The sequence below is a fragment of the Phyllostomus hastatus genome, unplaced genomic scaffold (genome assembly GCF_019186645.2).
Source record: "Phyllostomus hastatus isolate PE091 unplaced genomic scaffold, TTU_PhHast_1.1 phas_scaffold_442, whole genome shotgun sequence".
In the NCBI taxonomy this organism is placed as follows: Eukaryota; Metazoa; Chordata; class Mammalia; order Chiroptera; family Phyllostomidae; genus Phyllostomus; species Phyllostomus hastatus.
In genome coordinates, this window is record NW_025334030.1 from 5,207,617 (window position 1) to 5,232,326 (window position 24,710).

The following is a 24,710-nucleotide window of genomic DNA, read 5'->3' on the forward strand; positions in this document are numbered from 1 at the left end:
TGCCCCTCTGAGGCTGCTCTGCAATTTTGGACAGCAACCCCTGCCGGCCCCGGGAGGAAGTTCCCAGGGAAACACCGATGATGAGCTCCTGGGGACAGAGCCAGAACAGGAGGCACCACCTGGTGCAAAGAGAATGGAGACCATGCTGCCCTGGGCCTAGCCACTTCCTGATCCAGGTGCAATTCCCTGGACCCTTCCATTGTTCACCTCCGCCCCCCCCAAAAGGAGAAGTGGGCTGCAGCCAGCTGTCCCGCCATCCCCACCCTACCATGGTCCTCCCTCCTTCACATCTGATCCCTCTCAGCATCTGCCTCTGGGGAACCTCAGAGACAAGTGAGTCCATCCCTTTTTACTCTGGGGATCTTATCGGAAGAAACAGCTCTCTCGGGCTATAAGAAGACCCGGTGGGTGGCCCTGTGGGCATTATTAGGATTTAGACATGTCCCAAACTGTATAGCAGCCTTGGAGACACATCTGTCTTCCAAAGTGGCTGTACCAATTTTGTGTTTCCACTAGTGATGAATGAGAGTTCAACTTATTTTTCCACATCCAAAAATGTGTACCCACCCTGTAGACTGTTGTGAGAAAGAACTGAGTTAATACATCAAGTGCACGCTTAGATCTCTACCGGCACAGAGTGAGCACTGTGCGTGCAAGAGATGCTATCGTCGTTACGGTGGTCTGAGCCCAACCGGCAGGGCTGTGCGAGGAGGAGGAGAGCTCGCAGCCCCTGCGGCCCCGCGTGAACACAGCGCCAAGACTGCGGACCATCCTACTCCCCGCTCTCCAGGCTGATCCTGGGACAGCCCAGCCCCCGCCCCTCGCCCATGGATCCTCTTTGGCAGTGGTTTCAATGGAACATTATTTCCAAGTTCCATGTTTCATGGAATGTTATTTCCGAGATATATTAGTGGACTTTATTTGTAAAAGAACTCTATGATCATAGACTTTTGAAAAAGTTAAATTGGTTGTTTTCTTGCGGGACTTTCTGGAGACTCTAATATACTACAGTGCATCAGGAATCTGTAAGAGGAAATATTCCACAAACTTACTTCACCACGAAACCCTGGTTTTGGAGGAAGTTCATAACGGACTTGTGAGATGCCACCCCATGGTCTCCAGGGCCAAGCTGGATCTTGGCGACTTCCTTGGTCCCTCTTTCTTGTAGAACCCTGGATCAGACATCCTCCATCTTCTCAGGTGGATTCTCCTACGGTAAAAATCGCATCCCTCTCAGCACCTGTCCCTGTCATGTACCCCAATCAACAGGAGGGGGCGCTAGTGAGCAGAGGCTGCACCGCCAAGAGTCTGGCGCTCATGTCCAGGTAAGGAAGTGGAACGGAGTCCTGGGTCCTCATAGGATGTTTACTAAATAAAGCAAGTATGCAAAAATGCAGGGAACTTAAGGCGACTGAAGCAATGCTTTTTTCCAATCTATATCGTGATGACCCTGCCCGCCTGCCTCCTGGTTCCCATCACTCACATTCTCAGTCTCCAGGCTGAGCAGCCTTGCTGTTCAGAGTCCTTCTTCACTAGTGTCTCCCTTTTTCTCCACCTCCCGGAGGTCTTTCCCTTTCTGAGTCTATGACTAGGCCCAAAGGCCTATACCCAGATCATCTACTTGCAAAAGAGGCTTGTTTTCCTTTTAATGTGAGAAGTAGATAGTATTTAACTTGAAGAAGAGTTTGCGCTCACCCTGTCTTTCTCAGTCTGATCATGCAGCTGCCCTGGACAACTGTTTAAGATGATGGGAGAGTCCTGCCAGGGTGTCTCAGTTGGTTGGGCGACGTCCTAAAGACCAAAAGGTTGCAGGTTCCACTACCAGTCAGGGCACATGCCTGGGTTGTGGGTTCAGCCTCCAATCAGGGCACATGCAAGAGGCAACTGATTGATGTTTCTCTCTCACGTCAGTGTTTCTCTCCTTCTCTCTCTTCCTCCCTTCCTCTCTCTCTAGAATCAGTTGAGAGAGGGAGAAACAGAGAGAGAGAGAGAGCGGGAGAAATGGTTCTGTCATTTCAGAATCAGACTTCTTTATAAAGTAAAAGTAACTATAAAAGTTCTAAATCTGCAGTACTTTTATCATCTGGTAATTATAAAAGTACTGCATTCTGGTTAGAAAGGAGCATAAGAAGTAGTTTTGAAAATCACCAGAACCAATCTTGTAAGCCATCTCTTAGTGTTAGACATTTGGGTTGTTGAAAATATCATTAAAAACAATAACTCCATGCAAATCGTTGTTTATAAATCTTGGCACATCTTTCTAACCAGTCCTTAGGATAACTTTTATATGGGTGTAATGCTTAACTCATAGAGGCTTCAAGTTTTTAAGGTTTTTCAGCCATGAGAAGGTCCCCAGCACACTCCCCCAGCAGAGGAAGAGAGCCCCATTTCCCAAAGTGTTCCCGACACTGAGGACTTCCACTTCTATATCCTCTGTGAACTTGTAGATTAAAAACTGCATTTCAGGTTTTTTAATCCTCACCCAAGGATACGTTTATTGAAGAGAGAGAGAAAGAGAGACAGAGAAACATGAATGTGAGAGAGAAAGCGATTGTTTGGCTCTCATACACACTCCAACTGGGGTCAAACCTGAAACCTAGGTATGTGCCTTGACCAGGAATCAAACCCACAAACTTTCGGGGTGTGGGATGGCACTCCAACCAACCGAGCAGTCCAGCCAGGGAGCATTTCAGTTTTTAAAAGAGTAATTACACTGTTCTTGTAAAATTGATACAGTCTTGTAAAAAAATTGAAGCAATACTAAAAAGAATAGAGAAAAAAGTAGGAAAAATGTCCTAAACCCTATCGTCTGGAAATAACCATAGTTTTGTTTGAACATTGGCCCAGAAATCTGTTTGGAAAGGCAGATTCGAGGACAGGCAAATGGAAGGTGGCTGGGGTGTGGGTCGGGGCAGAGGCCGTTTCTCCAAGGCACCTCCGAACTCTAGCAAACGACAAGGAGATGATGTAGTGAAGCCTCTGGAAACACAGAGGCAGGTGGGGGTGGGGGTTATGGAGACCTCAGGTGGGATACAGCCTGTTGTTTAAGCCCTCACACTTAGAAGGCAGGAGACCCGGAAGCCAGCCCGGTTAGGAGAAGCCCCATTGTTCTGGGCTCCCAGCAGAGGGAGTGCTGGGGCACGCCCACACAGGGAGCCTGGACTTGTAAACTCCCGGTAAATCTCCCCTTGGGGAGCCCTGATCCTGCGGGACAAAGGGCCTGTGCTGAGTCTTTCTCAGACTCAGAGCCAGCACTGGGCCAGGGGAGACAAGGGGGTGGGTTTTCTCCAGGATCAGGGCCACCTACACAGGTATGCACAAGCGTAGGCATGCGTGGGCGGGGCGTGTGCAAGCTCCTAAGCATAGGAGTAATGGGCAAGACTGTGTGTGTGTAGGGTGCATCCGCGTGAGTGCGTGTGCACGCACACACATCTGTCATAACAACACTCGTGGCTCTGCGAAAATGCGCCTTGTGTGCGCTTTCAAGCAGCTTCTGTTACTCCCTCTTTGTTCAGGCCAGAAACTGTCTCTTCCTCCAACTGCCACCCCAGGTAGTGCTTCCTGGGCCCAGATAGACCCTCCTCTGGGCGCCAACCCTGCCGCCTGGAGCTGGGAAGAAGACACCTGAGCCGGCATCAGAACTCCCAAGAGTTCCCTGGGGCTGGGACACAAGCCCCTTCGGGAGGCCTCTGGCCTCTGCCACCAGAGCTGTGCCTGTGAGCTCTCGGACTTCTTCTGCCTCCTTCTAGCAGGAGGTGCCTGGGGCCTGGTGTGCGAGGGCCTGAGCCCCAGGGATCCTCTTGGGGGAGACCAGTCCAGGGCAGAGGAAAGGGCACAGTTTCCAGGACAGAGCACCTCTCTGCTCTGGCTTCCCGGAACGGGTGGTTGTTAAATGGAACCCCCCTCTGCTCCCCGAAACCTCGTGTGGTCAGTACCAAGGACAGGGATGTGACTGCTCCAGAGAAGGAAACACAGGGATCCCCAGGGTCCACAGAATTTGTGGGTGAAGGGCCGTGCCTAGGTTTGCTAAATCTGAAAGTCTTTGTCACAAGGACTCAGCCATGCCCGTGGTTGAAAGTGGCCCCAACTACACGCAAATGAGTGGGCGGGGCTGTGTGCTGATGGCACTCCATTGACGGGTGATGGCACTGAAATTTCTTAGAATGTCCATGTGTCACAAGATGCTATTCTTCTTGTGAATTTTTTCTAACCATGTAAAGATGTAAAAAGTGTTCCTAGCTTACAGGCTGTGCAGAAACAGGCAGACGGCCAGATTCAGCTACAGGCCACAGTGGCTGACACCTGTCCTAGGACCCTGGTGTTGGGACCGAGGTGCCAGCTGAACAGGGCCTCCACCCCACCCCCCAGCCCTCCCCGACTGTCATCCCAGTGAAACCCATGTTTTCAGCGCCCAGTGAGCCAGCACTCCCAGAGCAAGTCTGTCTGCGCACACACGAGGCCGGTCTGTTTTTCCGTGTGACCAAGTGGGGGCCTTCTGAACCCTCGAGACTCCCCCAGCCTGTGTCCTCGGGCAACAAGTCAATGCAGCAGGAGTGCTCCGCTCTCCATACCGGTGCAGTTCTCCACTGCATAGGTGACACCGTCATTTATTTAACTGCTCTCCTCTAGAAGTACAAGTCTGCTGTTTCTAATCTGCTGATTTCGAAGGAAGTCGCAAAGCAAAACCTTGTACACCTGCCCACGTGGCGTAAAGTCTTTGGCATTCAGGCGTTCGGCTGGAGAAGCATCTTGTTGAATTTCCTATAACACCCAGTGAGCAGCTTCTACTGTTACTCACATGTATCAGATGAAACAATGGAGGTGCACAGAGATGACATAACCTCCCCAAATCACGTGACGAGTAAGAACAGAAGACAGGATTTGGACCTGACTTGGCCCCAGCACCCAGGCCCACAGGCAGCCCCTACCTCTCTTGATGACTGTGACCCCTGGCTCTTTCAAAAGAGTCAGGAGGGCCCTGGCTGGCATAGCTCAGTGGATTGAGCGCGGGCTGCGAACCAAAGTGTCACAGGTTCGACTCCCAGTTAGGGTATATGCCTGGGTTGCAGGCCATGACCCCCAGCAACCGCACATTGATGTTTCTCTCTCTCTCTTTCTCTCTCTCTTTCTCCCTCCCATCCCTCTCTGAAAATAAATAAATAAAATTCTTAAAAAAAAAAAAAGAGTCAGGAGGCCCTGTGGACAGCCTTACTCCAGCGCCTCACTCAAAGCCTGGACTTGTGGCACCAGCAGGGGCCCCAGAACCTTAAGGAGACCCTGTTACCTCCAGATACAGTGTGACCCCTTGGCCTAGCCTCAGGCACCCTCAGAAGGATTGGCCTGGAGTCTCACCTGTCCCCAGTCCTCTGTGCCTCCTGTCATGGCACCTATGCCATTGGGTGCCCCACATCCCATTAAGGCTGGTCCATCCCCAGATGCTCCCAGACTTGGCACAGACGAAAAAGCACAGGCATATTCCAAGTGACAGACCCTAGGGAGCCCAGTGCCTGGAGTACCTCTTCCACCTTGCACCAGACACACAGACCTGGGTCATCCACTCTGGCTCTCTGAGGGTTTGCGGGGAACTCGACCTGGGCTCCTGAGAGCTCAGGGGACACCAGGCTCCACCCAGACCTCATTGAAGTCCTGCACCCAGCTGTGCACAAGGCAGGAGCCCTGGGCCCCACGGGCCCTCTGTGGGCCTTCGACCTGCAGCCCCTGTGTGGCTGCAACCTGTCTGGCTATCCTGGGAAGAGCTGTCAGCAAACTCTCCCCACCTTCAAGGTCAAGATCTAGTACAGGTGCTGAGAAGAGAGACTCAGCGACAACAGTAAAATTCCTGTCACAGTCCTGCTTTGTTTGCACAGGACCAGAGGCCAAGGCAACAAAGAGCACGTCCGGGAGCCTCCCCCAGGATGGCTCTGGGGATTCCCCCAGGAAGAGCCCTCACCGACCAGCTCCTTCTTCTGCCCCCGTGGTGGCTTCTGCTCCTTCCTTCTGGATGGGGGCCCACAGGGCCCGGGAGGGTATAAAAGGCCGGGTGGAGGGGGTCAGCATTGGGTGACAAGACTTTTCTGGCCAGGTAGGTCAGTGCTGCCCTCCCATGGATGGGGCCTGGCAAGATCAGGCCAGGCCCCTCTCTGAGAGCCCAGTGGCCTGTCCCCTCTCTCCAGGAGCCTCGGGACTCACCAGCCAGAAATCATGCTGCTGTGGCTGACGCTTGCCGTCCTCTGGAGCACCACCTGCTGGGCAGGGCGTAAGTCTGGCGGGGTCTGCCTCCCCCCGGCCCTTCCCCCTGGTGGCTACCCTCACCTCCTCCAACAAGGTCACCCAGGGTCTGGGCCCAGCCCTAGTTAACTCCTGTCCCACAACTGCCCCATCTGCCTGACGGGGCTTTGTCCAGTTCTGCTCAAAGATAACCTACATATTATCATGATATTTTTTTCTCTCCCCTAACTCATCTTTTCGTCCATCTAGAGATGTTTGGGAATGGAGGAGGCTGGAATTTCAGTACCTCTCCAGACTATGAAAATGATATAACTGGGATTCGGGTGTCTAAAAGTTTTATAGGCATATTTAAGAGGTGAGTAGGAGCAGGGCATGGAGCTCTATCACTGTGTCCTAACTCATGCCACACACAGTCTTGGGGACTTGGGGAGGGGGGCTTAGCAACTCTTCTCCAACATCTTAACTGGGTTCCTGCTGGCTCTCTGAGGCCCACTGAGTCCCTGGAGTCAGGGAGCCGCCAGCCACCACCTTTCCATCCGCTTCCTTCCCAAAGCTGCCTCCTCTCCTACACAGCTGCCCGCTTCTTCCTGTCTCTACCTGGAAGTCCAGACACTGCTTTCCAGGTTGATCTAAAGAAGAGAATAGATGATGTTTCTCCCTACTTTCTCCTTTCAACCCAAACTCAACTCATCAAAAACAGCCTTTCAGTCTGAGAATGCCTGATGGAAAAACTAGGGAGAAGGTTAGGGTCACGGAGGAAGGGAAGTGAGGGTCAGAGTGGACCACTGCTTGAACACAAGCGGCCAGAAGTGTGTAGAGGCAGAAAGCCCAGGGCCATTTCCCTAATGGTCGGGCGGAGTCCTTGCTCAGAGCCGGGGGAAGCCTTTGATCTGTACTTAAAGGAGCCCCTGGACCGGGACCAGGGAGGGGAAATAGGGCAAAGCGGCCGGTACCAAAGGGGACATAGCATGGGCAGGGGGCAATGGAGCAGGAGACTCTGAGACAGGCACCAAGGTGGGAGGAAGGACACAGGTGAGCTCAGGTGAGCAAAGCTAGTGGAATTCCCCCCCAGGTGAGTGTGAGGTCACCTGCGTCTCAGGCCTGCAACCTGATCTGTTGGCGTGAATTGGACTCAGAACAGCCAAGCTTGGCTAGAGAGCAGCTCTCTCGGTCTGAGCAGGGACCACAGCTGGTACCTCTTCAGGGCCATGGGGACTGTGCACCGCACAGAGCTCTCTTTACGCATGAGCTCAGTGCCTGCTTCCAATAATCTCCCACTCTGCAAGTGAAGAAACTGCGGCCTGGAGAGGCTGGGTAACAAGCCCAAGACCACTCCCAAAAGCGGCAGTACAGGCTTTGAGACCAGCGTGTCTGGCTCGGGAACCCCAAGCCCTGTGTGCAAGGGCTTGTGCCGCAGTGACAGGGCCACTCTCCCGGCCGGTGGCTGAGGGGAGGAGTGGGTGGGGGGGATAGAGGACCTGGAGAACTGTGAGTCAGCCTGGATCCAGAGTGTTCGAATCTCCCACTTTCTCTCAGTATCCAGGTGAGATATGGATCCTCCTGGAGTGAAGCATTTGGTGTCTCAGGTGGGAATGTCCAGGAATTCATCCTGTTCCCGGGTGAACACATTGTAGGGGTATACGGCTCGCATAAGATTTACCTCCGGCATCTGATCATATACACCGACTTCGGGCGCTGGGCCACTTTTGGGAAGGAAGATGGTCAAAGCTTCGTGGTCTACCCTGACCAGCTTGGAGAGGTGGTCACGGGAATCTTCGGCCAGTATGGGCTCCTCGGCATCAAGAGCATCGGTTTTCATTGGGGTGATCCTCGAGTACCGATGCCCACTGTAGCGCCACAAAGCACACCGTCATGAGTGCTCCTGGACCCTCAGGGATGGGGGTGTGGATCACCCTGCTGAGGTCATCAGACTGGTGGTGGCACCAGAATAGCCACGTCAGGCACTGAATCAGAATCCAATCAATAAAGCTTCTGCAGAAACAGTGCGTCCAGGGGTGGTTCTTGGGTGTGACTGATGCCCTCTGAGATTGTGGGGGATCTGGCCTCTGGATTGAACTCAATAAATGCAGCTGCAGAGTGAGGCAAGAGGGGCATCTGACACCCCATTCCCTGAGGATGCAGGACTGACCTGGGGCCGACCTCACAATTGTTGAGGATTCTGGGCTCCAAGGATGCTGCCCCCACCCCAGCCCAGCTAGCTGGCCTCTGCTGGCCCGGGCTCAGTTCCAGGTTTCTCTGAGCGAGCAAGGGGCCTTGGGGAAGACACTCATTCACTCACTCTGCACACATTTGCCAAGATTTCACCCAAGCCGGGTTCTCCTGACCTCTGGGGGTGTAAAGAAGAGTCCAGGTGTTCTGCTGAAGGGCACCCCATGCAGGATGACTGCAGAAGCAGACCAGATGGTAGCAGTTGGTTGTGGCATCTGTGTTGATGGGGATACATGCAGGGCTTCCTGCACAGGCACTTTCCCAGAGGTGGGGTGGCAGGGTGCTTCATGGAAGCCTTCCTGGAGGAGGCAATGTCTGAGCTAAGTCCTAAAGACTGAGTGAGGACTGTGGAAACAGGGGGAGGAGGTCATTCCAGGCACAGACATCAACATAGGCAAAGGGGAGAGCCAGAACTTGAAAAGAACAGTGTTCCTTGAAGTTCGGTAAATTAGTATAACAGCAACGGGAAACTGATGCAGACCCCAGACCTTGCATATTCTTCCTATCCTCTTTCCCAAGCCTTGGGTCCCATGTGAGTTCTTGCCAAGGTCTGAGTTCCAGGATCCTCCAGGGATGAGGCTTCCAAACACTTCGGACCCTGATCCACAGGAAGAAACACATTTTATGTTGCGACACAGAGCACACACACATCTATCGAACTGCAACAGCCAAACAACGATCATGCCAAGTGCCAGGCCCCGTCCCACCAGAACTCCCTGCTCACAGCAGCCTGTGAGGACAGACTCCCATTATCACCATTTGCAAAGGAAACCTCTGAGGCACAGAGAACACAGGGGCTTGATCTTGGTCGCCCAGCCGTTCGTGGCAGAAAAGGGTCCAACTCAAGTGGGTCTGGCTGCAAGCTCTGGGCTCAGAACCACAGACCAGCAAAGATTTCCCAACTGATTCTCATCTCCCTGTGTGAGATGTACCTGACATGCCTTTTTTCTCTGCTTTGATTTTATTTTAAATGCTGGTTGAGAGCCACTTTGTGGTTCTTAACCTAGAGTCTGTGGGGAAAATTCAGGGAATCCATGAACTTGGATAAGGAAAAAAATACTGTATTTTTAGGGCTATAAGATGCACCAGACCATAAGATGCACCTAGGTTTTAGAGGAAGAAAATAAGGGAAAAATTTTGAGGCAAAAAATGTGGTAAAATATTTAATAACATAAATAACAAAATATTTTGACCAATGTAAATGTAAACTACATTTACTAGCCAGGTAACTACGTTCAGATGATAAGACACACCTCCATACCCCCCCCCCAATTTGGGATGGAAAGTGAGCCTTATAGTCTGAAAATATGGTACCTCCTTATTGTCTTTCACTGAAATTTTGTTTTTCCTTCAAGTAGGAAAATGACCTTGTTCACCTCATCCATAGTGCCCGGGACCTTGTCATATTAATTACATTTGTCCCAGATATCTTGAACTATACATACACTCATCACTACTTCAAAATTATGGTGTTTTCAGACTTGTCTTTTAATGTGTCAATAATAAAAGCATGGGCATTTATAGAATATGCATAAGAAAATTTTGACAAGTGTATCTGAGGTAGCTCTGCAGGAGCCCCAGGTCTTCCTAGGTCAGGGAGAAGCGGCTTCCCCCACCTTCATCCTGCTCTGCCATGCTTGAGGGCCAGTGCTGCTGCAAAATTAATTTCTTGTCCTTGGCTTGCAAAAAGGGAAACCTGTTTTCAAAACTACAGGGATTCTTCACCTCTTTCACAGGGGCTTACCTTCCTCAGGGCTGACAACTGCAAGTGGAGGGGGAGGGGGACGCTGCTCCCTAATAACCCCTGGAGCGGCAACAAGGATGGTCAGAAATGGGACAATGTTGACTTGAAAAGCCTGCATAGCAGTCATTACCTTGTGATAGGGGTCGGACAGGATGAGAGGGGCAGGGAGAGGACAGTGGGAAAGGAAGAGGAAGGGAAGGAAGAGGAGGGGTGAGGAGCAGACGATGGCACCAGGTCAGAGTAATTGTGAAGTACAGTCAGTCGCCCAATTCTTTTTTGTGAACCGGTTCTCAGGAATTCCTCCATGGTTCCCGCAGCAAACCCAGCGCGTCCTCCCTGCCAAGCTCTGCCCAGCACCGCGGAGTCAGGCGTTGGTTGAGACGCCCCACCTGTTCTCAGGATGCAATCCTCGCAGAGTGCCCGAGTCCAGGGCCAGAACCGTGGTGTGGGAGATTGGGGGAGCCCAAGCCCACTCCCTTTAGTGACAAGGACAACGCGGGCTCACGTATGTGCAGAACCTTTATTCAACGAACATTCAGGGTCGCCCTGGCCATGCTGGTTGGTACTCGTCCGAGTCACCTCGTCCCCAGCCCTGCCAGGTTAGCCAGCGCATCTGGCAGCTAGGATGCTGCCTCCGGTGGGACCTAGGACCCTCAGGAGACCCCGCTGGCACACTTTCCCCGCACCGGTCGTCAACTACCCGGTCACCACGACGGGCCCCTGGACCAGAGGACTGCCCCGGAACAGAGCACCACTTGAAGCCCATCCCAGAGAGGCACAAGAGTGCTGGCCCTTGGCCGACCGGAGCTGCTGCGGGCGGCAAGATCGTGGTCGGCCAAAGGCAGCCTGTTGCCCCCTGCTGGTGCTTCAGCGCAGGTGCTGGATGCAGAAGCGCAAGCGCGCTCTGCGGGGCACGGCTGCGAAGCACTCGACCGCCCACAGCATAAATTCGTGTACCCGACCGATCCGGGCTCTGTGCGGCCCGCTCTGATGCCCCCAAACCTCAGCTAGAATCTGGGAAGGAGGCTGACTTGCTGGCCGGGCCCAGCGCCACACCTGCTCCCAGCTCAGCCAGCCCCTCAGCTAGGAAGTCTTCCTGTCATCTGCTTAGTTTCTGAGCTGGGCTGGTGCCTGCTTTATCTAGTGGGAATGGCCAGTTCTTTCTTTTCCGGAACAACCCTCCATCCCCGGGGCTTTCTGCCGGAGCTTCTCCTACGTGCACTTCCGTCTCCTGGACAGGTGCTTTGCTTACCTGCCCTCCAGACCAGTCATTATGGGCGCTCCAAATCTCTCAGAGCTCTTTTTGTGACACACCCCTCCTCCTCAGTCCCCAAAGTCTGATGTGGAGTGTGGGCATGAGACCCACAGCTGTGATCAGGTGTCCCCCAGCTGCCTCCGAGTCTATTCCTGCGTATCCTAATGGGTCCAGTGGACAGCTGCAAGCTAGCTGGGATAGAGGCCAAAGGGAGGTACTGTGAGCAGTGGCCTCCTGCAGTCCAGGTGGGAGACACGCTCTAAGAGTGTGTGGCAGCTTTCCAAGTGAGGCTTTCCTCCTGCAGCCCCTGCCACAACCCACCCAGAGTGAGGCTGAGGCTGCTACACTTAGCCTTTGGCCCACGCCTTCACCTGAGCCCTGTGGCTCACAGGTGGATCTTGACCCAAGCCGAGCCAGCCATTCTCAGAGTCAGTGCTGGGCAAGTCAGGTTCTGCGTGTGGTGTCACATGTGGATAGGGGAGCCGTGGAGCAGCCTGTCCACCAAGGGGCTGAAACTGATGAATCAAGCACAGTGAAAGACAGGGCGATGGCCTGAATGACCTTTCAGCCAGGCTCTAGACTTTCTAAATCCAAAGCTATTCCTGCTCTAACACTCCAAGACATATCCCAGATAGGAATGCCAGATAAAGTGCAGGACACTCAGTTAAATTTGAATTTCAGATTCCCAATGGATAATTTTGTATATGAGTATATATCAAACATTGTATTTTTAAAAAGTACAACTATGTCCCAAATATTCCATTTTTTATAGCATAAGCCTATCCCAAATACTCAATGGGGCATATTTATACTAAAAAATTGTGTGTATCTGACACTTATATTTAATGAGGCCTACTGTATTTTGATTTGTTGAATTTGGCAACCCTAACCCAAGACACTTTGGGCGCTGTGGAAGGAGAGGCCACTGGTGAGAATGGTCAGGACAGAGCCGGTCAAGGGGAGACCGCCCCTCTAGGACAGAACGAAGGACAGATCAGGGAGACGGAACTGCACGTGATGAAGCAGGCCTCTGCTGCTCACTACCAAGGGTGCTAAGGGACCAGGAAAACCCCAGAAAAGGTATCCTTTAGATGTTCCCATCCTGACACACGCCAGCCCAGTGAACCAAGTCTTACTCAGCCCTTTGGGGTCCCTCATCCTCATGAAGATCCTGAGCCCCTGGATCGCCCCCTGCTATTCCCCCCTTACATAGAAGTGGGAGCCTCGGCCTTGCATCTCTGCAGGCAGAGGCATCTCAGGGAGAGTGGGGCAGAAAGTGAGGGGCAGGACAGGTCCCGGGGCCAGGGGCCGCATGTGCAAATGTCTGGTCCTGCTGTGCCTTCAGCAGGTGTGGAGGCCAGGATTTGTGCTGGGTAGTTAAGGACAGGGAGGGGCAGAGTCTTCCCCTGGGCGCTGCAGGTGGGACTGGAGAGGACTGAGGGCCAGGAACAACAGCATGGCTTCGAGGTGCTGCCCCAGGACTTGGGCCTTGGGGTCAGGAGTGACAGACTCTGAGAAAACTTCAGGGGAGGCTCTGGGGAAGAGAGGTCAGGTATGAGGGGTCCTGTGACCCCCGGAGGTGGGGTGAAGGGAACTGAGGGGAACCTTCTTTTCTACAGACTTCAGGGCTTAATGAGAAGACAGAGTCCAGGGCTGTTTCCCCGCTGGGCGACCTGCACGGCTGCTCAGACAGGCCCCGCCTGGTCAGGTGCTGTGTGTTGCCATCCTGAAATTCATCATAAATTTTGATCAATGGGACTCACATTTTCTTTCTTTAAAAAAAATTGTATTAGTTGATTTTTTAGAGAGAAAGAGAAACATCGACCTGCTGTCCACCCATTCACTCACCCATTGGTTGACTCCTGCACAGGCCCCAACCGGGGATCAAACCCGCAACCCCAGTCCATCAGGATGATGCTCCAGCTAACTGAGCTACCTGGTCAGGGTGGGGCCTCACATTTCCATTTTACACTGGGCCCCCCGAAGTCTGCAGCCAGCCCTGGAAGAGACTCTGTTTCCCAAGGACCCTGATCACGCCTGCTCCCTGATCCAGTCTCCAAGGTGGGTCAGATTCCGCTTCCCTTTCCCTTCCAGCTCCCAGCCACATCCACCACCAGTGGGGCCTCAAACTGCCTGCTCTTGACAGGGAGTCCATTTGGGGTGTCCTCATTGCTCAGTGTTTGTATTCCTGTCCACAGGCCCTCAGAAAAGTGAGTCCCACAGCACAGATCAAGCCCATGGAATACAGGAAGAGCCAATGAGGGTTAAGGAGAACAGTCACATTGACCAACCAAGGCAAAGGATGGTCCAAAACCAAGGGAAGTTTGCAGAGTCCTGGACATGCAGAGGAGGGAGAAAGTGGACAGGCCTTGCTTGAGATGACCAGAGACAGAGACAGAGATCAGAGACAGAGAAGCAATGGGCCAGAGCAGCAGGCCAGCCACACAGAATGTTTGAGACAAGCCTCCTGTCCTTCCCGCATTTGGGTGAATTTGCTGAAGCTCTTTTTAGATTCCCTACTTAAAAGATCTCTTCCAATGCCAGGTCCAAGAACTCACAATAATGCCCATGATGCAGCACTCACTTGGACCAGGCCTCCCAACCTTATGGTTTAGCCTCCTTGTCCTGAAATGATCCTATGGAGAGTTTTGGTATTCAACTCTATTCTTTTTGTATTTCCCTATATTTTTAATCAGCTTTATTGAAGCATAATTTACATATAATAAAATGCATCTATGTTAATAGTACAGTTTGATGACTTGACAAATGTGTACACTTACATAACGCAACACACTCAAAATGCAGAAAGTAGCTGTCACCCACGAAGGTCCCCTGGCGTCCCTTGGCACTCAGTTCCCTCTCCAACTCAGTGCCAGGTAATCTGTCTGCTTCTTGTCACTATGAATTAGTTTTGCCTTTTTGAAAATTTCATAAAAGAAAATTATATGCTATATAATCTTTTGTGTTAGACTTTTTCATTCAATGTTATGATTTTGAGATTGCCTTTTACTTGTATTTCAGTAATGTGTTTCTTTTTTATTGCTAAGCAGCATTTCATTTAAGTCATACTTCATTTAATGCACCTACTCACCACCTGATGAACATTTGGGTTGTTTATTTTGGGCCACTATGAATAAAGCTTCTGTGAACATTTGTGCATGGATTTTTGTGTAGACTTAAGTTTTCTTTTAAAAAAAAAGATTTTATTTATTTATTTTTAGAGAGGGAAGGGAGGGAGAGAGAGAGAGAGAGAGAGAAACATCAATGTGCGGTTGCTGGGGGTCATGGCCTGCAACCCAGGCATGTACCCTGACTGGGAATCGAACCTGAGACACTTTGGTTCACAGCCTGAGCTCAATCCACTGAGCTATGCCAACCAGGGCTAGACTTAAGTTTTCATTCCTCTTTGGTAAATATCTAGGGGAATACTTGGTGATGACTCACAGGGTGTCTGCTTAAGTTGATAAGAAACTGCCAAACCGCTTCCAAAGTGCAGAGTTGCATTCCCACCAGCAAAGTATGAGTGTCCCAGTGGCTCCATATCCTTGCCCACACTTGGCATTGTCAGTCGGTTACATTTGGGCCATCTGTAAACTAATGGTGAGAGTTTTTCTCATCTTTCTCAAATGATGATGTGTATACCACCCACTCACATAGCTTTCTTCCTGAAGTCTCATCCCAAAACTTTGTCCAGTTGTTTGATTTTTTTTTTTTACACAGAACTCCTTCCTTCTGGCTGTTGTGTTGGAACATCAGGTGAAGAGAGGATCTAGTGAGTCACCGGCAGCACAGGGATGGACTCTTCCCACTTTGACTCCGTTTACTTCTGCCTGTGCTCACCCACTGGCCTCACCAGTCACAGAAATGCAAACCAGTCTGGGTAGGGGCAGCGTTGTCTCTTGTGCTACAGAAGATGGAGTTTCTCTGAGGCCTTAATCTTCTCTTTTGAAAACATTTTTTTAAAAATCCTCACCTAAAGACATGTTTATTAATTTTAGAGAGAAAGCAAGGGAGAAAGACAGAGAGAAAAACATGGACAAGTTGCCTCTCATAAGGGCCACAACCAGGGATTGAACCCACAGCCTAGGTATGTGCCCTGACTGGGAATCGAACCTGCAACTTTTGGTGTATGGGACAACACTCCAACCAACTGAGCCACCAGCCAGGGCTTAATTTTCTCACTTGAAGTTTGAAATGTCTTTGCTACCTTGACATAAAAGTCATTTGATGAATGACTTAAAAACATTTCCAAGTTCCAAAGTTGGCAAAATAGAAAAAGATATTTTGGCAGCAGGGAGAGAGAAAATGGAAATTGAAATCAATTCTCCAATGAAATATACGTTTTAAATATTCTTCTTCCTATTAATAAGTTATGTATATGGCCCTGGCCAGGTGGCTCAGTTGGTTGGAGCGTCGTCCCGTACGCGGAAACGTTTTGGATTCTAGTTCAATCCTTGGCCGGGCACATGCAGAAGGCAACTGATAGAGGTTTCTCTCTCACATCGGTGTTCTCTCTCTCTCTCTAAAATCGATAAACATACCCTTGGGGTGAGAATTTAAAAAAAAACATTCATGTATATTGCAGAAATTATCAAACTGAGTGAAACTGAAAAGAAGTGCCACTACTCGGAGGTACTCGCTGTTGATGTTTTAACGTTTCTCATTCCAGAATTTTTTTAATGCATTTAGACATTAAAAAGGGTTTCCGTTTGATAAATAGAACAGTCAGCCATTGAAGTTGGCTTTAGGGACGGAAGGATTCCTCTGAGGGCAAGAGGAGGTATCCAGAAAGAAAAGTTGCCGAAGGAGACTTGAAACCTGAAAGAAGAGGCCAGAGAGTGCAGACTGGTGTTTCCAGATGGCCCCACTGCAGCTGAGGATGGAGACGGCTGGGGGAGGGGAAGAGGGGACGGGTTTAGACAATACTGAGAAATTCTGCAGTAAAAGGGGCTGGTTCCTAAGTGCTGCTTGTGATTTAGGTCTTTTTCCCGGAATGAGGAGATGGATGCATAAATGGATGGATGGAACTCCACCATTCATCCTGCACCTGTATTGGGCCACTCTTGCTGTGGTGGTTTCACAATTGTTACCTCGCTTAATCTGTTAGGGGACTCAAGAGTTGGAAAACTTTAGTTTAAGGTAAACAGTTATAAGCCTAGCAAGTAATGTATATGTTAAAGCTTTTGTTTCAGAAACTACAGATAAAGCCAGTCCTGGCCCCTGGGAAAACAGCCAACCTCCTGGGCACTGCTAAAGACCACTGCCTGGGGACAATTGGAGGAAACTGGGCCATTGTGTTTCAGGGAGAGACAGATGACCACCTACCCCTGGGAACAGCTAACCACCCAGGACAGGAATGTTGCAGTTTCTTCTACCTGACCCTCCCTGAATCTCAAAACCCCTTACCACACCTTGTTTCTTCCCTGCTATAAAAACCTTGGCCTGGAAAGAGAAAGGAAGATGGTCTGTTAGGGTATGAACCCACCACCTTCTCAGATCACCGCCCATCTGAATAAGAACCCATAAAGACTCAACCCCTGTCTCTGCTTCTTGGGTTTGGTAGTGACAGGCACCCTGAATGCCGGTGTCTTTTCCGGTTTCAAATCCTCACAAGCACCTGCGGGATGGGTATTACTCTTCTATTTTTACAGAGGATGAGAGGATGAGAGAGTTGAAGTAATTTACCCAGCGAGTTGTAGAATTTAAACCCAAATCCCACCATCCTGCTCAAGAGTCAGCCCATTGCCTGCCATCATCCTTTCCTGAGTGTCCCTGCACCCCAAGTGCCCGATCACTTTAGCGCTCACATAACACAGGGGTTTCCCAGAGGTTTCTTTCCACTGCTCGGGACTAGGGAACTGGGGCCCAGGCCCACGCAGTGCCTCTGGCCGAACGGCCATGCCCCTGTGAATTCCTTCCCAATGATTCAGCTACAGGTTCAGAGATAAGACCTGGGCCTGACCGGAGGCCCCAGTCCAAGCTGAGGAAGGAACTGTTCATCCTGCCCTTGGTTCCTGCTCCTAAACCGTCTGGCCTGTGGACAGAAGTCAGCCCATCAGCCTTCCGGAACATCTGAGTAAATTATAATCACTTCCTTATCCATGTACCTGCTTGGCCCTACAAGGGACGTCTGTGTGTTGGCCATGAACTGTTTCTGCTTCTTACACAACACTGAAGCGTGCACCTCCTGACTGCAGCTCCCAGCTACTGACCTGTCCTTGAGCTGTGTCACTAATCCCAGGGCCTGCCAGAGGCTCACCAGGTTGCATGGACTGCCAGCAGCAGGGGGTTCTGTTGAAAGACATTCCACTGGCAGTCAGGATGAGCCAGGCAGCCAGGTGCTGAGAGGAGCTGCTGGAGGTGGCACAGCAACACCCCACCTACCCCCACGCCGCTTCCCAGGTGCCCGGACCCACACCTACTCCCCCAACCCAGGCACCAAGAGAACCTCTTTGTTGCAGTCAGCTGGCGCTGCGGGTAGAGTTTTATAAGCACAACTGTCCATCTTCTAAATCCTCTACAAATACCACCTGTGGGCGGAGCCAGGGAAAGGGAAGACAAAGGGGGCTTGTGCTTGTACTGCAGTCAAGGTCAGGCTGAAAAACCCTTTCTGTGAGTTTCTGTTGGTTCAGGCTCCTTCCTTCTCACTCAGTGTTGGCAGCAGTGGGGGGCATGGGGGAGGAGGAGAGGGAGCTAGGGCGGCATTGCTGCAGGAAGGGGGGTGGTTTGGGCTGTCTACAGCCAGAAAATGTGGATGGGATCTGAGGAAGACACACACACACACACACACACACACACACACACGCAGCTTAGGCACTGGCATCTGGGCAAGAGTGGGCCCTGGCACTGGGCTGTGTGGTATGGAGGCCCTGGTCAGTTGTCATTTGGGGAGAGGGAGAAGTTGAGATTTCTGAGGCATTTTGGGCTCATGCAAGGGAGACTTACCAGATAAAAGGTTAGGCACAAATAGAAAAAAATTGAGGGTTTTGTTTTAATCCATTGCCATCCCCTTCTCACTGCTTTCTGGAATGGGATTATTATGAAGAAAGAGCCAGAGAATTCATTAGCAAAATAACACAGGAAAGTTACTAGTGAGCAGGAGTTATTAGACAATACAAGGAACCAGAAAGTTCAGAAACCTCCGCCTAGACCCGGATGCGGAGTCCCTTCTGGTCCCGGGCGGCCCACCCAGGAAGCAGCCCTCCCTGGGAAGGCAGAGGGGCACTGGAGGAGGCCAGTGAAGGGGAATGGAGGGGGAGCAGGGGACGGAGCTCTGAAGACAACTCCATGGAGAAAAGGAACAGCCATTCCAGGACATCCTGGGTGTGTTTAGGGGAGAACAAGCCTTCTGGGGCAGCAGGCTGGTCTCAGTCCTCTCAGGCGTAACCCAGAAGCTGCCCAGGCTTGCCTGGCCCCTGGGACGGCAGAGGCCGCACAGTTGACAAGTTCACTGACCATGCACCCTCCTCTCCCTCTCTCTGGGGCTGACGATCCCAGTGAATCCTGAACTCTTGACTTTGAACCTGGAGAGTCCTTGTGGCCCTCCTCGGTGAAATGTTCCAGACGGTTACCTCCAAGGAGGGAGACAAACATGGGGGCCACAGGTCAACCCCAAGGGGGTAGTTCTCCCTCACAGCCCTCATTGGCTAACTGGACTAAAAGCAGGACCACCTTATCTCATAAAGGTTGTGGGAGTTTGTTGTGAGGAATTCCCAATGTGTCTCTCCTCAAGAAAGTGCTGAACTGGCTCTGACAGGCATGGCTTTGTCCCTGCTTCTAAGACACTGCCAGAGGGTGCTGGCCACCGAGTGGGTAATAGTTCCCAGAGTCCCTGTGGACTAGACTTGTGTCACCAGAACGGAGGGTAGGAGGCGGTAGACTCACCGCTGGCCAGAGCTGGGAGATGAAGGCTAAAATAGCCAGATGGTAGCCATGGTGACCACACAAGGAGACAAGAGATTAAAAATCATGGGGCTTCAGAAACTGGGGCTCTTGGATTAGCTAGGTCATTATTGGGGTGACTAACATATGGTCCAGCTTTTTGGACACTCACAAGAACATTAGCAGTTACACCAGGATGGAAAACACCATTAGGTGAAGATAGGCAGCGGCCGGAAGGGCGAACATGTGCAGAAGGCGCGCCAGGGCAAACTGCCCAGGGCAGCGCTTCGTGAACTTTCTCTGGTGAAGAGCTATTTCTCTCAGTAAACTATGGTTGGTCTACTCAGGAAGAGTCAGGCTATCATAACAAATACCACAGGCTGAAGGCTTAAACAACAGGAATTTATTTTCTTATAGTTCTGGCAGCTGGAAGTCTGAGATCAAGGTGTCAACGGGTTGGATTCTCCGAGGCCTCCCTCCTTGGTCTGCAGACGGCCACCTTCTACCGCGTCCTTGCAGGACCTCTCCTCTATGCACAGCACATGTCTGTGTCCAAATTTCCTCTTCCATAAAGGACACCAGGTAGCCCTGGCTGGTGTGGTTTGGTGGATTGAGTGCCAGCCTGTGAACCAAAAGCTCACCAGTTTGACTCCCAGTCCGGGCACATGCCTGGGTTGCAGGCCAGGTCCCCAGTGCGGGGCGCACGAGAGGCAACCACACATTGATGCGTCTCTCCCCCTCTTTCTCCCTCCCTTCCTCTCTGTCTAAAAATAAATAAATAAAATCTTTTAAAAAACAGGACACCAGGTATATTGAATTAGGGCCCATCCATATGACCTCAATTTACCTTAATTTGAATCATGTAAGAACCCACCCCCACCCCTGCCCCTGGTCCAATTGTGCTAATGTTAGACTAGTGAGCACCACTGTGGTAGGAAAAAGAGGTGACAGGACCTTTTATTTGTGGATTGTTAAGGTCTGAGCTGACCTGAGACCCCTTGATATGCAAATCTGAGTGATGGTATAAGTTATAATAGGGCCAAGGAGCAAGTCTAAAAAGAATTCTGTCCTCACCCTTGTATGGGGTCCTCAGTAAAATGGCCACTACTTCCTGGTATTCAGATTAAATGCAGTATCTCTTGGCTGCATACCGTGATACAGAGGCTGGGTGACAAACAGTGCCAGCACAGGTAAGTAGCATTTCCTGGAGCCCATATCATCACAGAACAGGAAATTTAAAAGACTTTACTCACACACGGGAAATTTAAAGCAACTAAAAGGATTGAACACAAAACTTACCAGCGGGAGGAAAAAACAAGAAACTGGAGTAAAAACCAATGGGAAATAAAGTATAAAATATCCCTGGCCAGTGCGGTTCAGATGGTTGGAACATCATCCTGAAAACTGAAAAGTTGTGGATTCGATTCCTGGTCAGGGCACATGCCTAGGTTGTGGGTTTGGTCCCCAGTCAGGGTGTGTGCGAGAGGCAACAAATCGATATTTCTCTCTCAAATCGATGTTTCTCTCCCCACCTCTCTCCCCTCCCTTCCCCTTTCTCAATAAGCATGTCTTTGGGTGAAGATTAAAAAAGGGCATAGGCCCTGGCTGGCATAGCTCAGTGGATTGAGCATGGGCTGCGAACCAAAGTGTCGCAGGTTCAATTCCCAGTCAGGGTACATGCCTGGGTTGCAGGCCATGACCCCCAGCAACCGCACATTGATGTTTCTCTCTCTCTCTTTCTCTCTCCCTTCCCTCTCTAAAAATAAATAAATAAAATCTTTAAAAAATAGCCTTAAAAAAAAAGAGCATAAAATAGCTGAACTGAATACAGTTAGGAGACTGGTCATGAAATCCAAATATAGTGAGGTTTGATGGTATTAGTGTTTCCCTGGCAAATTGGGATAGTTCACTGGGCCCATTAACAGGAAGTGCACCCCAAGTGATCCAGGGTGAACACAAGTATCTGACATCGAGTGCACCTTGTGGCTGAGGCTAGAAGCCCTTTGGACATGACACTCAGGCGCTCTGCTCTGGAAAATGACCACTGGGCCGTGAGTGTGGCCTTTAAGACCTCCAACCTTAGGTCCCACATGTAGGACACCAGGGCAGGGCTGGCAGTGACCTAGATGAGCAACAGCGTCACCACGTCATGGGAGTGGAGCTGGGGGTTGGTCTGTCAGACTGCGGGGGCCCCTGATCATCAGCATCACCACTTGATCTTAACCCAAGCAACAGAACTAAATTGGACTTTCCGATTCTCATGGGACTAGTCTATTTGGACCGAGTAAACCTAGGACTCTTGGACAATTCATGGACTGAGCGGGTCAGTCTGAAGAGAGAATGAAGTCCTGCTAATGAGAGAACATGATTCATTAGAGAAACAAAAGAGATCTGTGTACCTCATCCACCGTACAGATGAAATGGGTCATCCTCCTTACCACTGACTCACGAAACACAACATTTGCTGTTTCGCCAGGCCCTTTTTCTGCACACTGACTCCACCAGTGTGAATACTATAAAGATCTAACTTCTAATAAACTCAAAATATTTCTCAGGCGAGAGAGTCTAGTAAACAGTAAAAACAGAATATGACAAATACAGGGACAGAGGCTCATCTTCCAGCTGTGTGTGTTTGGGAGGAAACAATAAACAAAGAACAAATAAAATATATGTTACACAGTAATCATTGTCCTGGAAAAAGAGAAAGCAAGGAAAGAAGCAAGGAGAGAGGAAAACACTGCGCTCATAAACAGGATGGTGAGTGACATGCTGATATTTGAGCGAGGCCTATAGGAAGTGAGGGAGTGAGCCATGCGGTCACGTGGGGGAGGAGGAAACTACAAGTGCAAAGGCCCTGAGGCAGGAGCATGCCTGCTGTGCTCCAGAATACAGCTGGAACCAACACAGCTGCAGTTCAGGGAGCGAGGAGGGCAGAGGTGAGAAGGGAGGCCAGAAAGGTGATGTCATTTCCTGTGAGTAAAGTGAGCAGCCATCAGAGGGTGTTGAATAGAAGAATGACAGGATATGACAGGATTTAAGAGAACCACTCTGGCTGCTGTGCTGAGAATGGACTGGTGGGAGCAACAGTAGAAGCAGGCGGACCAGGTAAGAGGCCATTCTAGAAATCCAGGATAAAGAAAAGAGTGGCTTGGGCCAGCGTGGGAAGAAGTGGCCAGAGTGGGACATAATCTGAAGGTAGAATAGAACCAATAGGGTTTGCAGATGGTTCAAATGTAGAGAATGAGAGAAAGAGAGGAGTCAAGGAGGAATCCACATTTTTGTGTTGTTGGCTTTTGTAAAAATCAGGTTTTTGGAGTAGTTTACACACAGTAAAATTCACCATTTTTGGTGAATGGTCCTATAAGTTTTGATAAATGAATTCAGTTATGTAACCACCACCCAATTCAAGATAAAGAGCCAGTCCCATCACTAGAAAAATACCCCGCATGCCCCTGTGTGGTCAGTCCTTCCCCACATCCCAGCCCCTGGCAACCACCTGCCTGCTCTGTCCCTCCAGTTTGCCTTCCCCACAATGTCGTAGAAATGGAGTCATACAGTACACAGCCTCTTGATTTTGGCTTCTTCCCCTGCATTCAGGACTAGAAGAAGGAGGAAGGTGGGAAAGGATAATGCCCCGTTTATCAGGAAAAACAGTCTTCCCAAGAAACCTTCAGACAGCTGTTTCCATTGCATCGGCCAACACTCACTCCTGCAGGCACTTGGGACTGAGCCAGAGCTCACAGGAGTGAGTGTTCAGCTTTTCCAGTCTCCGAGGTGGAGGAAGCAAGGACCGGGATAGGAAAGGGTGTTGCCTTTGCCAACCAAAGAAGCCTGCCCCCCCCAACCCCGTTGGGACGTTGAGGGGTTAAATGTGTGTTTTTTCACATTTGTTCTGAATGCAGAGTGGAAGAAAGTTGGGAGGTTCCAGGTCTGGAGGGAAAGTATCCTCAATGGTTAAAGATTTGAGGAAGGAGCAAGTGTGTGCAGGAGCAATAGCCAGGCCTCGCAGCCTGAAGCTAAGGCAGTTCCTGGTGTAATGACATCTGTCACTGCTGTCATCTCCACCCCTGCCCTTGGGGACTTTACAAAGGGCTGTTCCAGTGAGCGGAGGCATCTGCCCAAATGGGCATATTGGCCCCATTCCCACTGGAGGAGACGTCTCCTAGAGACGGCAGTTGGACAGGCCCAAGGGGCTTGTCTGCAGCTCCAGAGGCCGGTGGTGTCTGTGGAACCAAAGCAGCAAGGACTTCCCGCCCAGAGTGGTCTAGATTTGGGGCATGCTCCCGGGCCCACCTCCAACCAGGGAGCACATGGGTCCTCTGTGGTCCTGGTGTGGACCCTGCCAGGGCCGGGCTGACTCCATTTCTACCTCTGGGACCCCCCACTCTGATGGGGAAGGGGAAGTCATTGGAAATCCTGTCAAACTTAGGAGCCAGGTTCCGGCTGCCCACTCCAGGCCCAGCCTGACCCTCAGGTTCCTTGAGATGGACAGAAGGGTGCCCTAGGGCTCCAGAGCTTCCTGGAGGCTGGTCACCCAACTCAGAGAAAACCCACCATTGTGGGCCACTTATGGGGCAACTTCTGTACCCTGGCAGGTGTGTCTAGGCATTCCTTTCTCAAGGGCTTCTCTCAGGACGCCACTTAAAAGAACTCACGTGTGCTCTGAAGGGGAGGGGGAGGGAGAGCTGGAGACAAACAGGCGTGGAAGAAGCTGACGGGGAGAGAGGACGAGGAGGGGGCCCAGGAGAAGGAAAAGGAATGAAGGGGTGCCCAGTGACAGAAGGGGAAACTGAGGAAAGGGCGGGGCAGCAAGTGATGTGGGGCGACTGAAGGCAAGGAGACCCTAGAGGTGCAGTGACTAGTGAAGAGGGGACCGGGTCACAAAACGGAGGCCCTGGGACTCAGCTCCCAGCTGAGCCGCCCACTCACTCCCTAGGCTGTCTCCAGGTGAGCAGGAGGCCAGGTTTGCATTTGTTTATTTTAATAAAACCAACCCCTCAGCATTTACTGTGATCTGGTAATAACCTAAATGTAATCAAAACAACATGAACAAATATTTTAGAAGAGTACCCCCAATAAAGGATACTAAACAACAAAGGAAAACCTACACTCCCTTGTTGAAAGCTCACTTCACGGACTGGTTCTGGTTGGAGACATCTCCCTTTGAGCATGACTGGATCTAGTTGTTTTCCTGACTTTGCTTTAGCATGAATCTTTTGCATGAACTACTTCAGCAAAGCCCAGGAGGACTAGGACAGGGTTCCGGATACGGGGGTGTGGCGGAAAGGAGGGAGAGGGCTGTTCCAGGAGGCCAGAGGCCTAGCTGCGGAATGGAGGGAGGGAAAAGCCATCCCAAGGGAACAGGAGTGTTAC

At 51.0% G+C, this 24,710-nt stretch overlaps 1 protein-coding gene across 2 annotated transcripts; it reads left to right on the forward strand.

Annotated features, from left to right (window-relative positions):
• Window positions 1-6,028: 6,028 nt before the first annotated feature.
• Window positions 6,029-8,229, forward strand: ZG16B (zymogen granule protein 16B). 2 transcript variants are annotated; one of them, XM_045820907.1, is made up of 4 exons: window positions 6,029-6,082; window positions 6,174-6,256; window positions 6,478-6,583; window positions 7,765-8,229. In XM_045820907.1, exons 2-4 carry the CDS (start codon window positions 6,202-6,204, stop codon window positions 8,102-8,104), a joined length of 501 nt encoding a protein of 166 aa, XP_045676863.1. In that variant the 5' UTR covers window positions 6,029-6,082; window positions 6,174-6,201; the 3' UTR covers window positions 8,105-8,229. The 2 variants fall into 2 exon arrangements, with proteins under 2 accessions (XP_045676863.1, XP_045676864.1); XM_045820908.1 differs by having other exon boundaries at window positions 6,066-6,086.
• Window positions 8,230-24,710: the final 16,481 nt, after the last annotated feature.

Bases quoted from the DNA above. Each gene is read 5' to 3' on its own strand.
- ZG16B (XM_045820907.1), top strand. From the start codon at position 6,202: ATGCTGCTGTGGCTGACGCTTGCCGTCCTCTGGAGCACCACCTGCTGG. The intron at 6,257-6,477 runs GTAAGTCTGGCG...TCGTCCATCTAG, and splicing joins CACCACCTGCTGGGCAGGGC to AGATGTTTGGGAATGGAGGA. The intron at 6,584-7,764 runs GTGAGTAGGAGC...ACTTTCTCTCAG, and splicing joins TTTATAGGCATATTTAAGAG to TATCCAGGTGAGATATGGAT.